Source organism: Oncorhynchus mykiss, chromosome 11 (assembly GCF_013265735.2).
Source record: "Oncorhynchus mykiss isolate Arlee chromosome 11, USDA_OmykA_1.1, whole genome shotgun sequence".
Lineage (NCBI taxonomy): Eukaryota > Metazoa > Chordata > Actinopteri > Salmoniformes > Salmonidae > Oncorhynchus > Oncorhynchus mykiss.
Genome location: NC_048575.1, coordinates 34,821,269 through 34,840,630, shown reverse-complemented (window position 1 = coordinate 34,840,630; position 19,362 = coordinate 34,821,269). Strand labels below are relative to the sequence as shown.

Sequence of the window (19,362 nt, the reverse complement as noted above, 5' to 3'; positions counted from 1 at the left end):
TACCTGTGCTGGTTTAGGCCTAGATACGCATGTTGTTTGTGCAACAGTATCTTCTAAAATGGAGAGGAATAGGCGAAGCTACATGAGGTAAGAAAACATGCAATGTACAGTCTAATTAGTGTCACCTGGAAACACTGACCAACACTTTGGTTCTGACCCTGCCAATAATTCCTCCCTGGCCTATTAATTTGTTGTCATGTCAAACAACAATGAATTCAAGGGGCTGCCCACGGCAATTATAGAATTAGAATAATTCATTCTATTTCCATGATTGGATTGAAACAGTATAAAACAATCAGAAATCCCGATTGAAATCACTTATTATTTATATGTTGCCACCCTAGGGTCATGAACTACTCATAAAGCAAACTTAGAACTTGTATTATTCAAAAACATAAAATACCGTCAAAAATGTCAAAAGTATTGTGATACGATATTTTGGCCATATCGCCCTACATGAGGCCATGTGTTAGGACATTTTTATCATGGCTGTGACGTGGTTAGAACACCACAGCCATTATAAAAATGTCATAACACATGGACTCAAGTGTATTATTGCTTTTATACAACAGGTTACCAGAACTGGTTGTCAAGTACAATTTTAGGCATTCTCTCGTCGTTAGTTTTATTCATCTTCACTGCCATGTAAAGTAAAACTACCCCAGCACCGGTTGATAGTTGCAGACCTTTGCAGGTTGCTATGGCAAAAAAATGGTTGCTATGGAGGCTCTTACCCTCTTACAGCAAACACAATCACTTCAGACTGAAGCTGGAAAGACAGAAAACTAGATGCATTTCGTTTTGTTTTACCTATTTTTCTATTGACATTTCTTTGTACACTGAACAAAAATATAAACGCACCATCAAATCACATCAAATCACGTCCGCTGAATACAACAGTGAAATGCTTAAAAATCCCTTAACTAACAATGCAGCTTTAAGAAAAAATCAGTATTAAGTAAAAAATGTGATAACAGTAACAGGAACAAATCAGTTAAGAGCAGCAGTAAAATAACAATAGCGAGAGCTATATACAGGGGGTACGGGTACAGAGTCAATGTGCGGGGGCACTGGTTAGTCAAGGTAATTGAGGTAATATGTACATGTACGTAGAGTTAAAGTGCCAAACGCTGTCTGCCATCTGCTCAGTACAGTTGAACCTGGGATTCAGTCGTGAAGAGTAAACTTCTCCAACTTATAAGTGGCCATCGAAGGTGAGCATTTGCCCACTGAAGTTGGTTACGATGAATTCAGTTTGGCATGGCATTTTTTGCACTATTGGTTAGAGCCTGTAAGTAAGCATTTCACTGTAAGGTCTACCTACACCTGTTGTATTCGGCGCACATGACAAATAAACTTTGATTTGATTTGAGGTCAAGACCCTTGGTGGACATCTCTGGTGGACATTCCTGCAGTCAGCATGCCAATTGCACACTCCCTCAAAACTTGAGACATCTGTGGCATTGTGTTGTGTGACAAAACCTATAGTGGCAATTTATTGTCCCCAGCACAAGATGCACCTGTGTAATGATCATGCTTTTGATCATCACCCTTTTGATCACTCGACTAAGCATGCCTCTCCTTAATGTCAATATGTCTTGTCCATTGCTGTTCTGGTTAGTGTTTATTGGCTTATTTCACTGTAGAGCCTCTAGTTCTGCTCACTATACCTTATCCAACCTATTAGTTCCACCACCCACACATGCAATGACATCTCCTGGTTTCAATTATGTTTCTAGAGACAATATCTCTCTCTTCATCACTCAATACCTAGGTTTACCTCCACTGTATTCACATCCTACCTTACCTTTGTCTGTACATTATACCTTGATGCTATTTTATCGCCCCCAGAAACCTCCTTTTACTCTCTGTTCCAGACGTTCTAGACGACCAATTCTTATTGCTTTTAGCCGCACCCTTATTCTACTCCTCCTATGTTCCTCTGGCGATGTAGAGGTGAATCCAGGCCCTGCAGTGCCTAGCTCCACTCCTATTCCCCAGGCACTCTCTTTTGACGACTTCTGTAACCGTAATAGCCTTGGTTTCATGCATGTTAACCTTTCTGATCTCCCCATCCCGGATCCGGGATCGTGAATACAGACTCAAGCTCATTACCATAACGCAACGTTAACTATTCATGAAAATCGCAAATGAAATGAAATAAATATGCTAGCTCTCAAGCTTAGCCTTTTGTTAACAACACTGTCATCTCAGATTTTCAAAATATGCTTCTCAACCATTGCAAAACAAGCATTTGTGTAACAGTATTGATGGCTAACGTAGCATTTAGCATTAGCATTCAGCTGGCAACATTTACACAAAAAAACAGAAAAGCATTCAAATAAAATCATTTACCTTTGAAGAACTTCAGATGTTTTCAATGAGGAGACTCTCAGATAGCAAATGTTCAGTTTTTCCTGAAAGATTATTTGTTTAGGACAAATCGCTCCGTTTTCTGCGTCACGTTTAGCTATGAAAAAACCCCTGTATCCAGGATTGTGCAAATCTATCAGCAAGCTCATTAGCATAACACAACATTAACTATTCATGAAAATCGCAAATGAAATGAAATAAATATGCCATCTCTCAAGGTTAGCCTTTTGTAAACAACACTGTCATCTCAGATTTTCAAAATATGCTTCTCAACCATAGGAAAACAATCATTTGTGTAAAAGTAGCTAGCTAGCGTTAGCATTTAGCGTTAGCATTTAGCGTTAGCATTTAGCGTTAGCATTTAGCGTTAGCATTAGCGTTAGCATCCAGCACGCAACATTTCAACAAAAACATAAAAGCCTTCAAATAAAATCATTTACCTTTGAAGAACTTCTGATGTTTTCAATGAGGATACTCTCAGTTAGATAGCAGATGCTCAGTTTTTCCAAAAAGATTATTTGTGTATTAGAAATAGCTCCGTTTTATACATCACATTTGGCTACCAAAAAAAATCCGAAAATTCAGTCCTCAAAACGCGAACTTTTTTCCAAATTAACTCCATAATATCGACTGAAAACATGGCAAACGTTGTTTAGAATCAATCATCAAGGTGTTTTTCACATATCTCTTCATTGATACATCGTTCTTGGACACATGGTTTCTCCCCTATATCAAATGGAAAAGTACGAGCAGCTGGCAATTGCGCACCGAATTCCACGCAGGACACCAGGCGGACACTTGGAAAATGTAGTCTCTTATGGTCAATCTTCCAATGATATGCCTACAAATACGTCACAATGCTGCTAAGACCTTGGGCGAACGACAGAAAGTGTAGGCTCATTCCTTGCGCAATCACAGCCATATAAGGAGACAATGGAAAACAGAGCTTCAGAAATTCTGCTAATTCCTGGTTGATGCATCATCTTGGTTTCGCCTGTAGAATGAGTTCTGGGGCACTTACAGACAAAATCTTTGCAGATTCTGAAACTTCAGAGTGTTTTCTTTCCAAAACTGTCAAGATATGCATAGTCGAGCATCTTTTCGTGACAAAATATTGCGCTTAAAACAGGAACGTTTTTTATCCAAAAATGAAATAGCGCCCCTAGAGATCTAACAGGTTAACATTAGAAGCCTCCTCCCTAAGTTTGTTCTATTCACTGCTTTAGCACACTCTGCCAACCCGGATGTTCTAGCTGTGTCTGAATCCTGGCTTAGGAAGACCACCAAAAATTCAGACATTTTAATTCCAAACTACAACATTTTCAGACAAGATAGAACTGCCAAAGGGGGCGGTGTTGCAATCTACTGCAAAGATAGCCTGCAGAGTTCTGTCCTACTATCCAGGTCTGTACCCAAACAATTTGAACTTCTACTTTTAAAAATCCACCTCTCTAAAAACAAGTCTCTCACCGTTGCCGCCTGCTATAGACCACCCTCTGCCCCCAGCTGTGCTCTGGACACCATATGTGAACTGATTGCCCCCCATCTATCTTCAGAGCTCGTGCTGCTAGGCGACCTAAACTGGAACATGCTTAACACCCCAGCCATCCTACAATCTAAACTTGATGCCCTCAATCTCACACAAATTATCAATGAACCTACCAGGTATCTCCCCAAAGCCTTAAACACGGGCACCCTCATAGATATCATCCTAACCAACTTCCCCTCTAAATACACCTCTGCTGTCTTCAACCAAGATCTCAGCGATCACTGCCTCATTGCCTGCATCCGTAATGGGTCAGCGGTCAAACGACCTCCTCTCATCACTGTAAAACGCTCCCTGAAACACTTCAGCGAGCAGGCCTTTCTAATCGACCTGGCCGGGGTATCCTGGAAGGATATTGACCTCATCCCGTCAGTAGAGGATGCCTGGATATTTTTTAAAAATGCCTTCCTAACCATCTTAAATAAACATGCCCCATTCAAGAAATTTAGAACCAGGAACAGATATAGCCCTTGGTTCTCCCCAGACCTGACTGCCCTTAACCAACACAAAAACATCCTATGGTGTTCTGCATTAGCATCAAACAGCCCCCGTGATATGCAGCTGTTCAGGGAAGCTAGAACCCATTATACACAGGCAGTTAGAAAAGCCAAGGCTAGCTTTTTCAAGCAGCAATTTGCTTCTTGCAACACTAACTCAAAAATGTTCTGGGACACTGTAAAGTCCATGGAGAATAAGAACACCTCCTCCCAGCTGCCCACTGCACTGAAGATAGGAAACACTGTCACCACTGATAAATCCACCATAATTGAAAATTTCAATAAGCATTTTTCTACTGCTGGCCATGCTTTCCACCTGGCTACTCCTACCCCGGTCAACAGCACTGCACCCCCAACAGCAACTCGCCCAAGCCTTCCCCATTTCTCCTTCTCCCAAATCCATTCAGCTGATGTTCTGAAAGAGCTGCAAAATCTGGACCCCTACAAATCAGCCGGGCTAGACAATCTGGACCCTTTCTTTCTAAAATTATCTGCCGAAATTGTTGCCACCCCTATTACTAGCCTGTTCAACCTCTCTTTCGTGTCGTCTGAGATTCCCAAAGATTGGAAAGCAGCTGCGGTCATCCCCCTCTTCAAAGGGGGGGACACTCTTGACCCAAACTGCTACAGACCTATATCTATCCTACCATGCCTTTCTAAGGTCTTCGAAAGCCAAGTCAACAAACAGATTACCGACCATTTCGAATCTCACCATACCTTCTCTGCTATGCAATCTGGTTTCAGAGCTGGTCATGGGTGCACCTCAGCCACGTTCAAGGTCCTAAACGATATCTTAACCGCCATCGATAAGAAACATTACTGTGCAGCCGTATTCATTGATCTGGCCAAGGCTTTCGACTCTGTCAGTCACCACATCCTCATCGGCAGACTCAACAGCCTTGGTTTCTCAAATTATTGCCTCGCCTGGTTCACCAACTACTTCTCTGATAGAGTTCAGTGTGTCAAATCGGAGGTTGTCCGGACCTCTGGCAGTCTCTATGGGGGTGCCACAGGGTTCAATTCTTGGACCGACTCTTTTCTCTGTATACATCAATGAGGTCGCTCTTGCTGCTGGTGAGTCTCTGATCCACCTCTACGCAGACGACACCATTCTGTATACTTCTGGCCCTTCTTTGGACACTGTGTTAACAACCCTCCAGGCAAGCTTCAATGCCATACAACTCTCCTTCCGTGGCCTCCAATTGCTCTTATATACAAGTAAAACTAAATGCATGCTCTTCAACCGATCGCTACCTGCACCTACCCGCCTGTCCAACATCACTACTCTGGACAGCTCTGACTTAGAATACGTGGACAACTACAAATACTTAGGTGTCTGGTTAGACTGTAAACTCTCCTTCCAGACCCATATCAAACATCTCCAATCCAAAGTTAAATCTAGAATTGGCTTCCTATTTCGCAACAAAGCATCCTTCACTCATGCTGCCAAACATACCCTTGTAAAACTGACCATCCTACCAATCCTCGACTTTGGCGATGTCATTTACAAAATAGCCTCCAATACCCTACTCAACAAATTGGATGCAGTCTATCACAGTGCAATCCGTTTTGTCACCAAAGCCCCATATACTACCCACCATTGCGACCTGTACGCTCTCGTTGGCTGGCCCTCGCTTCATACTCGTCGCCAAACCCACTGGCTCCATGTCATCTACAAGACCCTGCTAGGTAAAGTCCCCCCTTATCTCAGCTCGCTGGTCACCATAGCATCTCCCACCTGTAGCACACGCTCCAGCAGGTATATCACTCTAGTCACCCCCAAAACCAATTCTTTCTTTGGCCGCCTCTCTTTCCAGTTCTCTGCTGCCAATGACTGGAACGAACTACAAAAATCTCTGAAACTGGAAACACTTATCTCCCTCACTAGCTTTAAGCACCAACTGTCAGAGCAGCTCACAGATTACTGCACCTGTACATAGCCCACCTATAATTTAGCCCAAACAACTACCTCTTTCCCAACTGTATTTTATTTATTTATTTATTTTGCTCCTTTGCACCCCATTATTTTTATTTCTACTTTGCACATTCTTCCATTGCAAACCTATCATTCCAGTGTTTTACTTGCTATATTGTATTTACCTTGCCACCATGACCTTTTTTGCCTTTACCTCCCTTCTCACCTCATTTGCTCACATTGTATATAGACTTGTTTATACTGTATTATTGACTGTATGTTTGTTTTACTCCATGTGTAACTCTGTGTCGTTGTATCTGTCAAACTGCTTTGCTTTATCTTGGCCAGGTCGCAATTGTAAATGAGAACTTGTTCTCAACTTGCCTACCTGGTTAAATAAAGGTAAAATAAAATAAATAAATAAAAATGCTGTTTAATCATCTTCTTGATATGCCACACCTGTCAGGTGGCTGGATTATCTTGGTAAAGGGGAAATGCTCACTAACAGGGATGTAAACAAGTTTGTGCACAACATTTGAGAGAAATAAGCTTTTTGTGCGTATGGAACATTTCTGGGATCTTTTATTTCAGCTCATGAAAAATGGGACCAACATTTTTATATTTATATTTTTGTTCAGTATATACACTACGTGACCAGAAGTATGTTGACACTTGCTCGTCGAACATCTCAATACAAAATCATGGGAATTAATATGGAGTTAGTCCCCCCTTTGCTGCTATAACAGCCTCCAATCTTCTGGGAAAGCTTTCCACTAGATGTTGGAACATTGCTGCTGGGACTTGTTTCCATTCAACCACAAGAGCATTAGTGAGGTCAGGCACTGATGTTGGGTCATTAGGCCTGGCTCGCAGTCAGCGTTCCAATTAATCCTAAAGGTGGTCGATGGGGTTGAGGTCAGGGCTCTGTGCAGGCCAGTCAAGTTCTTCCACACCAATCTCAACAAACCATATCTGTATGGACATTGCTTTGTGCACAGGGGGAATTTTCATGCTGAAACAGGAAAGGGCCTTCCCCAAACTATTGCCACAAAGTTGGAAGCACAGGATCGTCTAGAATGCCATTGTATGCTATAGCGTTAAGATTTCTCTTCACTGGAACTAAGGGGCCTAGCCTGGAAAAAAGGTGCCTAGCCATGAAAAAGGGACCTAGGGGGCCTACTCATGAAAAACAGGCCCAGACCCTTATTCCTCCTCCACCAAACTTTACATTTGGCACTATTCATTTGTGCAGGTAGCGTTCCCCTGGCACCGGCCAAATCCAGATTCGTCCATCAGACTGCCAGATGATGAAGCATTATTCATCACTCCAGAGAATGCGTTTCCACTGCTCTAGAGTCCAATGGCGACAAGCTTAACTCTCCCCCCAGCGCTTCAGCATTCGGCGGTCCCGTTCTGTGAGCTTGTGTGGCTGAGCAGTTGTTGCTCCTAGACGTTTCCACGTCACAATAACAACACTTACAGCTGACTGGGGCAGCTCTAGCAGGGCAGAAATTTGACAAACTTACTTTTTGGAAAGGTGGTATCCTATGATGGTGCCATGTTAAATGTCACTGAGCTCTTCAGTAAGGCCATTCTACTGCCAATATTTGTCTATGGTGATCACATGGCTGTGCGCTCGATTTTATACACTCGTCAGCAACGGGTGTGGCTGAAATAGCCGAATCCACTCATTTGAAAGGGTGTTCACATACCTTTGTATATATAGTGTATATCCATAAAAAATTAGGCTGATTCATGAATTCGACTGGCTAAGAAAAGCTGCCTGTCTGTCTCATCCTGTCCTGTTCATTACTGTGGGACACAGTGGCAATCGGATTTCAATATTGTGACAATGTTGCAAATGTCGGCGATAATGTCTAGATCTGTTTTACGAAGGAGATCAAGTTGATGAGTTGCATGGCTGGGCCAATGAGACAGTAGTAGTGGTAGCGGTGGGATATGGTGGTGGTGGTACTGCGTTGCTAGGTAACAATGGCACTTCTTATGAATGTGCTGGCCATGTGTATGTTGTCTAGTGTAATTCTGGGCAGGATAGACTCTGACAATGGGAATTCCAAACCACCCGTTGTATAAAACTAACATAAATGGAGTCACAATATCTGAAATTGTCCAATGAAGAAAGCTTGTTTTCCGATGCAAATGTTTTTCTACAGTGAGTCTTAATCCTGAGACTACCTTCGAACAGAAGGGTAGGCTAAGAAGATTTGATGGATGTGCTGTTGGGACGTTAAGTAAAACAAAGTACCCAGTACATTTCCTCAGCCACTCCTCAGTAAAAGGCACATGACAGCCCGCTTGAAGTTTGTCAAAAGGCACCTAAAGGACTCTCAGACCATGAGAAACAAGATTCTCTGGTCTGATGAAACCAAGATTGAACTCTTTGGCCTGAATGCCAAGTGTCACATCTGGAGGAAACCTGGCACCATCCGTACGGTAGAGCATGGTGGATGCAGCGTCATACTGTGGGGATGTTTTTCAGAGGTAAGGACTGGGAGACTAGTCAGAATCGTGGGAAAGATGAACGGAGCAAAGTACAGAGAGATCCTTGATGAAAACCTGCTCCAGAGCGCTAAGGAACTCAGACTGGGGCGAAGGTTCACCTTCCAACAGGACAATGACCCTAAGCACACAGCCAAGACAATGCAGGAGTGGCTTTAGGACAAGTCTCTGAATATCCATGAGTAGCCCAGCCTGAGCCAAGCTTGAAGCGTCATACCCAATATGACTCAAGGCTGTAATCGCTGCCAAAGGTGCTTAAACAAAGTACTGAGTAAAGGATCTGATTTCTTATGTAAATGTAATATTTCCATTTTGATAAATGTTCAAACATTTCTAAAAATCTGTTTTTGCTTTGTCATTACTAGCCTAGTTGGTTAAGCCACAGAAAAAGAAAGGAACCTTTTTCAGACGAGTGCTCCGATTTCAGAGCACTCGTCTGAGTGTGCCAGAGCGCAGAATAACTGATGAAATTTACAAACGCTCAGCACCCGTTGAATATGGCCGGTGTCAGAAAAGGTTGGCAAAAAAGCGTAATTAAATTGTTGCCAACAGCACAGTTGCAGTCACCAATGCTCTGGATAACATAAAAACAGCCTAACCTGCTCTGCTAGGGAGAGTAAATGGTCAGAGTGAGGTATTCTCAGATTTGAGTCTGGAAGTAACTAGCCAACGTTAGCCAGTTAGCTTGAGTGCTTGACTGCGAGTAAAATGGTCAGAGTGAGTTGTTCCCTCATTTGAGTCTGGAAGTAGCTAGCAAGCTAGCCAACATTAGCCAGTTAGCTTGGGTTCTTGACTGCTGTTGTTAGGTCAGATCAACCCGACTCCTCGCCCAGAGCGTCCAGTGTGCGCTCAGAACACTGGAGAGCGAAATGCTCAAAATTTACGAACGAACAATCTGACAACGCTTTGAATTTACAAACGCCCAGAGTGCACTCTGCGCACACTATGGCACTCCAGATTGAATTGAAGAACACACCCGTAGTATAAACCAGCCTTTAATCTTGAAATCTTTGGTTGTTTAGTACATGGCCTCACATGTGAATCCTTAAAGAGCTGGGTGGGACTAAAGCTCAAGAGGGTGTGAACGATGCTGAATGGGTGTAGACAAAGAAGAGCTCTCCAATTGGTGTACCAAAACATTCAAGGGCCATTTTCTCAAAAGGGAGGTTTATCAATATTTTAAAGCAGAATTACTTACACTACAGTTGAGGAACAATGGGTATGATACTCATATGTGGAAAAAGTCAAGGGGTCTGAATCCTTCCCGAATGCTCTGTATAATTTCCGACCAATTTCACTGTTTCTTCTGTAATAGAACTATCCGGATTGTTTTCCTTGAGCACCAAATGCACACTAGATGGTAACAAATGATGCAAGGCATGCAAGCTGTGTTTTACCCAACTAAACAATGCAGATTGAATTAGGACGTCTCTAAAATCTTAAAGACATGCATCCACACAGAAATATAATCATGCTCATTCCTTTCTTTCCTGCTGATGTCAGGAGAAACGGTGAAGTTCTCCTTCTAAGTTGCGCTGCGGTCTAAGGCACTGCATCTCAGTACTAGAAGCGTCACTACAGACACCTTGGTTCGATTCCAGGCTGTATCACAACCGGCTGTGATTGGGAGTCCCATAGGGCGGCTCACAATTGTCCCAGCGTCGTCCAGGTTTGGCCGGTGTAGGCCGTCATTGTAAATCAGAATTTGTTCTTAACTGACTTTCCTAGTTAAATAAAGGTTAAAAAAAAACTCCTCCAGAGAAACTTGAGCTACTTAGAGCTGAAAACGCATCCCAAATGGCACCCTGTTCCCTATGTTGTGCACTACTATTGACCAAGGCCCATCGGGAATAGGGTGCTATTTGAGGCACACCCTGAATTGATTACAGCCATTTACACTTCATTGCCCTGATGTCAAGGGAAATTAAAACGTCAAGCCACGTATGTATTGAAACAAATATCTAATTAATCTTCATCAGCTTCACATATTACCCACACACGGTATTGACTTGAATGTTAGATGTCTGTAATTCACTTCAACTGTACCATTCATCTTCCTCATGAAAAGTAATATGTTCAACTTAATGCCCCTGTCACTCTCTGCACAATCACATTATGCACTTTAATCATGACTAAAAGCCTATGCAGGGTGTATTTTCTGTCCGGTAACTGGTACATCCTGAAGTTGATAATTGACTAATGTGTTATGGGTTGGGATGCCTGGGAGATACACAAAGCCTACACTGTGCTAATGGACAACTTATCATCTCAAGTATCCACTCTTGCTAACGCCAGAGAGAAAGAGGTGTAGACAGCTAATTATGTCGCATTCATTATGATATGTAACAGCTTTGCATTGTCTACGGGTGCGGGTGACTGATGATGCATAATAGGAATGCACCATTGTATGAATATGCAACCACAATGAGGAAGGTTAGATTGAGGGATGTAGGGTGTGTCCCAAATGACATACTGTTCATATGGCACCCTATACATACATACATACATACATACATACATACATACACACACTCTTACAAAAAAAAGGTGCTATCTAGAACCTTGAAGGATTCGTTGACTGTCCCCATAGGAGAACCCTTTGAAGAACCGTTTTTGGTTGCAGGTAGAAGAACCCTTTTGGGCTCCATGTCGAACCCTTTCTACAGAGGATTCTACATGGAACTCAAAAAGGGTTCTGCCTGGAGCCAAAAAGGGTTCTCCTATGGGGACAGCCAAATAACCCTTTTGGAACCCTTTTTTCTAAGAGTGTAGTAGTTTAATGCAGAGTGGTAAAAGCAGAATAATTCGGTGTGCTCTCTGACATGAAAAATAGTTTATATGGTAAGGTGCTCTTTTGTTTCCCAGACTTGTGGAATTGATGAAACAATGAAGGCTAAACCTGTAGACAGACTACATGTTTTGTTATTGCAGAGTGGTGTTTAAAGGTGGTTGGAGTGGTGAGTTACAGTAGGGGTTCTGCCTGTGAGTTCTGGGTTCTAGATCCGGCTCCAGTCGGTGATGATCTCTAAAGCAGATGCCCAATGTTTTGGCTCTCAGTACCCCACACTACACAAACTCCAATGACATCCAGCTATACTTTTCACTGTTCTAAATTAATAATTTTAGTATTTTGTCCTAGGATTCTGTATGGCTTTCCACTGCGAGGGCAGGTTTTCATTTCATGGATGTGAGGGCAGGGTTTCGTCTTATGTTTATTGTTTCAGTCCTTGACCTTTAGCCTCTTATACCCTCCTTGGTAGATATAACTTCTCTCAGCCAATGTTAGAGGGAATCTGGGATATGAAAAACAACAAAGCTCAGAGGCATCTATAAATGATATTCCTCAAAAATCAATCGCTATTTATCATTCATATAAACATCCCCAAATGGATGACCCAATCCCAGTTTGCCCCTTTTAAAGACTTTCCCTCAGTGAGGTGGATGAGGTGGTGATATGAGCATAGATGCCTTGAATGCTGGAGAGAGGTGGAGAGGAGTGTGAGAGAGGTCCAGCTGAGGGACGAAAACAAACCCCAACGATACTGGAGGTCAGACACGCTGAGGAGCAGGGGTGTGAGCTGTGAACAGAGACTGTGTGTGTGTGTGTGTGTGTGTGTGTGTGTGTGTGTGTGTGTGTGTGTGTGTGTGTGTGTGTGTGTGTGTGTGTGTGTGTGTGTGTGTGTGTGTGTGTGTGTGTGTGTGTGTGTGTGTGTGTGTGTGTGTGTGTGTGTGTGTGTGTGTGTTAGCATGAAAAAGCCAGGAGGTCTGTCTGTCTGTGGTATGTGCTGTGAAGCTGACTCACAGAAAGAGCCTCACACTTCTTGACAAACACGGAGGATCAGTTTTCTGATCCGCCCCAGTCTCCTCAGCTGTAGAGGTCCAAGGTCAAGTCAGGCTGGATACTCGGAGGCAATGGTGGTGTGTGGGCAGCTCTCTTTTCCCTCTCCTGTTCCCTCCCACTGTTCATCCTTTAATACTGTATCCTGTATGAGTTCAGATACTGTGTGATGTGGCTTTGAGGAATCTTCACTGTCACAGTTTAATGTCATCCTATGATAATTGTTCAAATTCATGACACTGGCACAGGATTGGTTATCGAGTTTGATTTCCTACCTCGCTGTCATACACCTTATGTCATAGACCGTGGCATTTCTTAGACTAGGAAATTATTCTAGGAAATGGTTGTGTGCATTAAACTATCTTTGATCTTGGAAATTGAAATACATTTACTTAGTTGAGACCCGTTTTGAGATTTTACCGGCTCATGTACAGTATGTGGCACATTTGCATAATGTGAATCCTATGGGGTGTGTAAATTCATATCACACCTCTCACAGTGAATTTAAATGTTTCATAGTTGCTTAAACCCAGACTGCTTCTTGCTCTTGCATTATGCATGGGAGAGCATTATATCCCCTCCAAACAGACATTGAGTAAATTCACTTTTCAAATGAAGATGATCTAGTAATGAAATATAAACTGGAAAATAAAAGTTAAATTGGTCTATAAACCTGTGTAATGACCGCTAATGATTATTTCTGAATATCTGATTCACATTCTTTACCAGTATTGAGGTTAATAGTGGTTGTTGTTGTCAGGCAGCTCTGAGCAGTGGGCATAGAGATCATATAATTCATATAATAGACATAGGGATTCTGTACGTAATTCTCTGGCTGTGGGGATATTCACAAACCACAGACAAATGGTGTAATGGTGTCTCTCTCTCCCTCTCTCTCTCTCTCTCCCTATATATATCTCTCTCTCCCTCCTCCCTCTCTCTCTCTCTCTCTCTCTCCCTCCATCTCCCTCCCTCTCTCTCTCTCTCTCCCTCTCTCTCTCTCCCTCACTCTTCCTCTCTCCCTCTCTCTCTCTCCAGATGACACCAAGATTGCTCTGCATCTTAAAGACAATGGAGGTAAGCCTCTGTTTTCCCCATTGTATATATCCCTTTCCCTGTTCCTTTGACTGTTCAGTGGTTGTGTTTTTCTGTGTAGATGCATGTTGTGTTTATGTCTGCGGCTCTGTTTACATCCAAGGCTGCTGTCTGTGTATTTACCGCTGACAGATTGCTCTGCTTTCTGGGGAGGACAGGCCAAGGGAAGGAGTGGCTCATTGAAGCCGTGTTGAAGCACCTCATCCAGAGGCTGATTTGAAAGGGCTAACTGTACCAAGTTTTGGGATTGGACTGATCAATCATGGTGTCTGTGCGTGTCCCCCAAATGGCAGCCTATTCCCTTCATAATGCACTACTTTTGACCAGGGCCCATAGTAGTCCACTACATAGGGAACAGGGTGCCATTTGGGATGTAGCCTTTGTGGGTGTTAGGGGGGAGGGGTTCATAGTTGCATTAGGAACGCTATCTCAGAGGGTTGGTGAAACGCAGACTGAAGCTCAATGTGAATGTCAGCAAGTTCTTGAAACCACTGCTCTCAGAACTGGTGCGTATACCAAAATTAAAACATCATTAATTTGCCCTCGTTGCCTCCAAATTAAATAAATAGCACTGTGAAAAAACACAATTTGGAGTGCGGACCCTTGACAAATTAACTCAATGTCATCAGGAATTTGAGGGGGATTCCAGTATGAGGGGTATTTCAGAAGAGGTGGGTGTGGTCAACAATCTCACACACATTTCCATTTCAACAGGATGTAGGTACTACCGGTATATGGTCGACTCTGCTACGCACACACCTCAACACAGCAGGGTATCTATTTAACAAAATGAACTGGTTAAATAACATTTTCTGGTGATTAGCTACACCCACTCTGTGTGTGTGTGAGATAGAGAGAGCAAGAGTGTTAGACTGACATTTGAATTCCAAAATTAGTCTCAAGTCCATCACTTCGTGAGTAAACCACACAAATATTTAATTTCCTCCCAGAGAGGAATTGGAAATCTGTGTCTCTTATCGTCCTTACCCAAACATTGCCTATCTCACTCGCTGGCTCGTGGCACAGCCTCTTCCCAGATGTCGGACAAGACGAAATCTCTGCGTGCCCATTTTCTTTTGGGAGAAACCGGACCTGTTTCACGGGATGCGTCCCAAATCGCACCCTTTGCTCTGTGGCGTGCACTACTTTTGACCAGGGCTCATAGGCTCTGGTCAAATGTAGTGCACTATGCAGGGAATATGGTGCCGTTCGGGACCTAGTCACTGTGTGGGAAGCGTGCTGGGAAGGGATTTGGGCCTAAGGTGAAAGCCAAAAGGGATGGAGGGAATGAGCCAGTGTGATCACACTGAAACCACAGAGCCGAAGGTTGCTGCAGCCCAAACCACACCATGTCTTTAGGTGCACACTGCACGTGACCGATTACAACCACAAACCAGCCATGTGACTATAGGGAGAGGCTGTCTAAAGTAATGGTGGCTATGGCTTGGCTGGTGTAGCGCTAATGCCGGAGACTCCAACACGCGTCTACTTCGAACAGCATAAGTTGGCAACCGGTCTATACAGCCTCTAGCTTTTCCCACTGTCATCCACTCTCACCGGCTGTTCAATGGCATTTGAAAATACTACACAGCACACATACAGTGCGTCAAGTAACGTGAGCTGTGGATGTAGAATTGGATATCTGGTGCATCTTATCCGCTCCACTCTGCTTTGGGCTTGGACACACGTTCACATTCCAGTGGGATTTCTATCAGATCCAGCGGTGTGCGTGTCCTTTCACCTTGGGAAACACGGAGCACGGCAGGAAAACGCTAAGGCGATTAGCCTTGGCCCGAGTGATAAGATGAGGGACAATCGGGACACACCCTACTGTCTCACTGCAGAGGCTACGCGAGGACGACAGGGCACCCCTTATCCTCCGAGCGCGATGAGACAAAGTCATCTCTCCCTTTTTGGGTTGCGTCTCCATAAGGCAACCCGTGCACTGTATCTGTCACTATTCTCCCTGGCCAAAAGCAGGGCTATACAGTGAATCCTTTGCCATTTGGGAGACTATGTGTCGACGAGCTTCGTTAGCCAGGATGAGAGGATGGCTGTGGCCCCGTGACACTTGTGCTGTCAGTAACGTGGCCCTAAAAGCGCGGGGTGGTCTGGGTCCACGCGGTCATTCAGTTCATCTTCCCTGCCCAGGCTCTGTGTTTCGCTGTCTGAAGGCTAAGTAAGTACAGCAGGTTTATGTGCCGAGAGCGTTTATGAGGAGAATGCTGATTGGTTGATCATAGGGAGATGGTTCGAACTCCAGCCATGACCTCCGCAGTCCCAGTCCCATTCATGTAGCTGTGTCCTGATGTGACTTTGCTTCGTTATACTGCAGAAACCAATGTAACCTTAATTTCAATGTCTGCTTTGCAAATAGCACTCCTATATAGTGCACTACTTTTGACCAGAGCCCTATGGGGCTATAAATAGAACAAATAAGGTGTCACTTGGAACACGGCCCATACCTTTCAAAGCCATGCCTGCAGTGTTAACAATATCTAAAGTTCCATGCATAACAGTTGTATCTTTCATTAATGTTTATTATGAGTATTTATGTAAATTGATGTGGTTCTCTGCAAAATCACCGGATGTTTTGGAAGCAAAACATTACTGAACGTAACGCGCCAATGTAAACTGAGATTTTTGGATATAAATATGAACTTTACCGAACAAAACATACATGTATTGTGTAACATGTCCTATGAGTGTCATCTGATGAAGTTCATCAAAGGTTAGTGATTAATTATATCTCTATTTCTGCTTTTTGTGACTCCTCTCTTTGGCTAGAAAAATGGCTGTGTTTTTCTGTGACTAGGTGCAGACCTAACATAATCGTTTAGTGTGCTTTCGTCGTAAAGCCTTTTTGAAATGGGATTAACAACAAGTTTATCTTTGAAATGGTGTAAAATACTTCTATGTTTGAGGAATTCTAATTATGAGATTTCTGTTGTTTTGAATTTGGCGCCCTGCACTTTCACTGGCTGTTGTCATATCGATCCCGTTAGCGGGATTCAAGCCATAAGAAGATAACCTTCTCCTTAATGTAACACGTGTGTCCGATTTCAAAAAAGTTTTACCGAAAAAGCACACCATGCAATAATCTGAGTACAGTGCTCAGACAACAAAACAAGCCATACAGATATCCACCATGTTGTCGAGTCAACAAAGTCAGAAATAGCATTATAAATATTCACTTACCTTTGATGATCTTCATCAGAATGCCCTCCCAGGAATCCCAGTTCCACAATAAATGTTTGATTTGTTCAATAAAGTACGTAATTTATGTCCAAATAAATATTTTTCACGTGGGCAAGTCCAGGCGAAAGTTCAGACGAAAAGTAATATTACAGTCTGGCGAGAAACATGTCAAACGAAGTATAGAATCGATCTTTAGGATTTTTTTATCATACATCTTCACTAATGTTCCAACCGGAGAATTCCTTTGTCTGTAGAAATGCAATGGAACGCAAGCTAACTCTCACGTGAACACGCGTGATCAGCTCATGCCACTCTGGCAGACCTCTGACTCATTCAGCTCCCATTCCTACCTCCTTCACAGTAGAAGCATCAAACAAGGTTCCAAAGACTGTTGACATCTAGTGGAAGCATTGGGAAGTTCAATATGACCCCATAGACACTGTATATTTGATATGCAATGACTTGAAAAACTACAAACCTCAGATTTCCCACAGGTTTTTGCCTGCCATATGAGTTCTGTTATACGCACAGACATCATTCAAACCGTTTTAGAAACTTCAGAGTGTTTTTTATACAAATCTACTAATAATATGCATATATTAGCAACTGGGCCTGAGTAGCAGGCAGTTTAACCTGGACACCTTATTCATCCAAGCTTCTCAATAATGCCTCCAGCCATAAGAACGCATAGTCATCCACTTTCATGATCAAGACACTGTGACTATGTTTTCAGGCTATTGTTTTTGCCAGCTTTCAGCTGTGTGACCCAATGTGACTAACGTGGATTCATTCACAGCCCTGTCTCTGCAGCCAAATGGCTTAGATGTGCCTCTCGCTTACCCACACCCAAGGAAATCTCCCTCCACCCCTCCTACAGATGAGACCAGATTAACCTGTCAGTCAGATGAAACCTGGGTCTGTGTCCCAAAGAGCACCCTGCTCCCTATATAGTGCACTACTTTTGACCAGAGCCCTGTGAAATGCCCCTATGGGCCCTGGTCAAGCGTAGTGCACTATATAGGGTGCCATTTGGGACACAATATGTTTTCCACAGCAGTAGACTATTCTGTGAGGTTGTTATGGGGTTGTTGGTTAGCCACGCTGGGCTGTTGATTTCTCTTCCCTTCTCACTCTGAGCACTAGGCAGGAGACCCCTGCAAACACTTCAGACCAACAGCCTAGCCTAGCCGCTACTGTGGAGCAGCTGCCTCCAACTGTGTGAGGCTTGGCAGTTGGACTCTGTACTTTTCTCCCAAACACAGACAAATTGCCTTCCAGGGAAAAAAGTGAGAAAAGAAAGGGGCTTTCCAGCTCTAGTTTCACTGCTGGTGGTATTTATTGGGTGTCAGTTAATATTTCTAGACAGTTTAAGTTTTATGACGTAGTTGAAAGAGGATTTTTGCTTGAGCCAAATGGGTCATACACCTCCTGCTAATGAGAAGGGGATGAATGCGAAATGAGTGTTGTAAGGAGAGATTTTGAGTAGTGCTGTGGTGGGGGTGAAATCGTTATGCTCTGAGACAAAGGGCTCACACAAACACTGAGTCTCAAGCTCTCTCTCATGCATACACGCACACTCACACGCACACACACTTATCCGTCCATACACGATAAAAGTCCTAATCCTAGGAACATATACATTACACATATACATTGAGTACAGTTTCTGTTAATGTACAGTAGGCTACCTGCTTTTGTTTTGGTGTTCTATAAGGCTACCATAGTCCTAAATAAATAGTGGGTTTGGATGGTCGGGGCAGTGGTGTTAAAAGCACCATAAATCCCTGTACAATCACAATTGACCCATTTAACACCACATCCAAAGGGGTTCTTCGGCTGTCCCCAAAGGAGAACCCTTTTTGGTTCCGGGTAGAACCCTTTTTGGTTCCAGGTAGAACCCTGTTGAGATCCAAGTAGAACCTTCTGTGTAAAGGGTTCTACATGCATCTCAAAAGGGTTCTACCTGGAACCAAAAAGGGTTCTTCAAAGGGTTCTCCTACGGAGATAGCTGAATAAACCTTTCGGGTTTTAGATAGCACCTTTTTTTCTAAGAGTGTAGAAAGGCGAAGTGAGTAATTTTGACCCATCATGAATTTAACATTGAAATATCTCTTCCATTTTTAGTCATGCACCCCCTCCCTCCTTGACTTTTCCTAAGGAAGTCTATTTCACATGTTAGAGTTGTTAGAATTTTGATATCACAAGCAGAATTTGTGTTAAAATAAGTTTTAAGAGGACATGTAAAAATACCGGTCACATACAGGTCACATACAGGTCACATACAGGTAAGACGTTTTGATTTCCATTTATACTGAACAAAAAAATATATAAACGCAACATCTAAAGTGTTTGTTTCATGAGCTGAAATAAAAGATCCCAG

General features: G+C 43.1%; 1 protein-coding gene across 1 annotated transcript in view; it reads left to right on the top strand.

The window, feature by feature from the left end:
* Positions 1-19,362, top strand: part of LOC110535616 (plexin domain-containing protein 2) — a 168,731-nt gene that overhangs the window by 138,323 nt on the left and 11,046 nt on the right. The window contains exon 13 of the mRNA XM_036935347.1: positions 13,728-13,766. Within this exon, the coding sequence (XP_036791242.1) occupies positions 13,728-13,766 (39 nt within the window). The remainder of the gene's footprint in view (positions 1-13,727; positions 13,767-19,362) is intronic.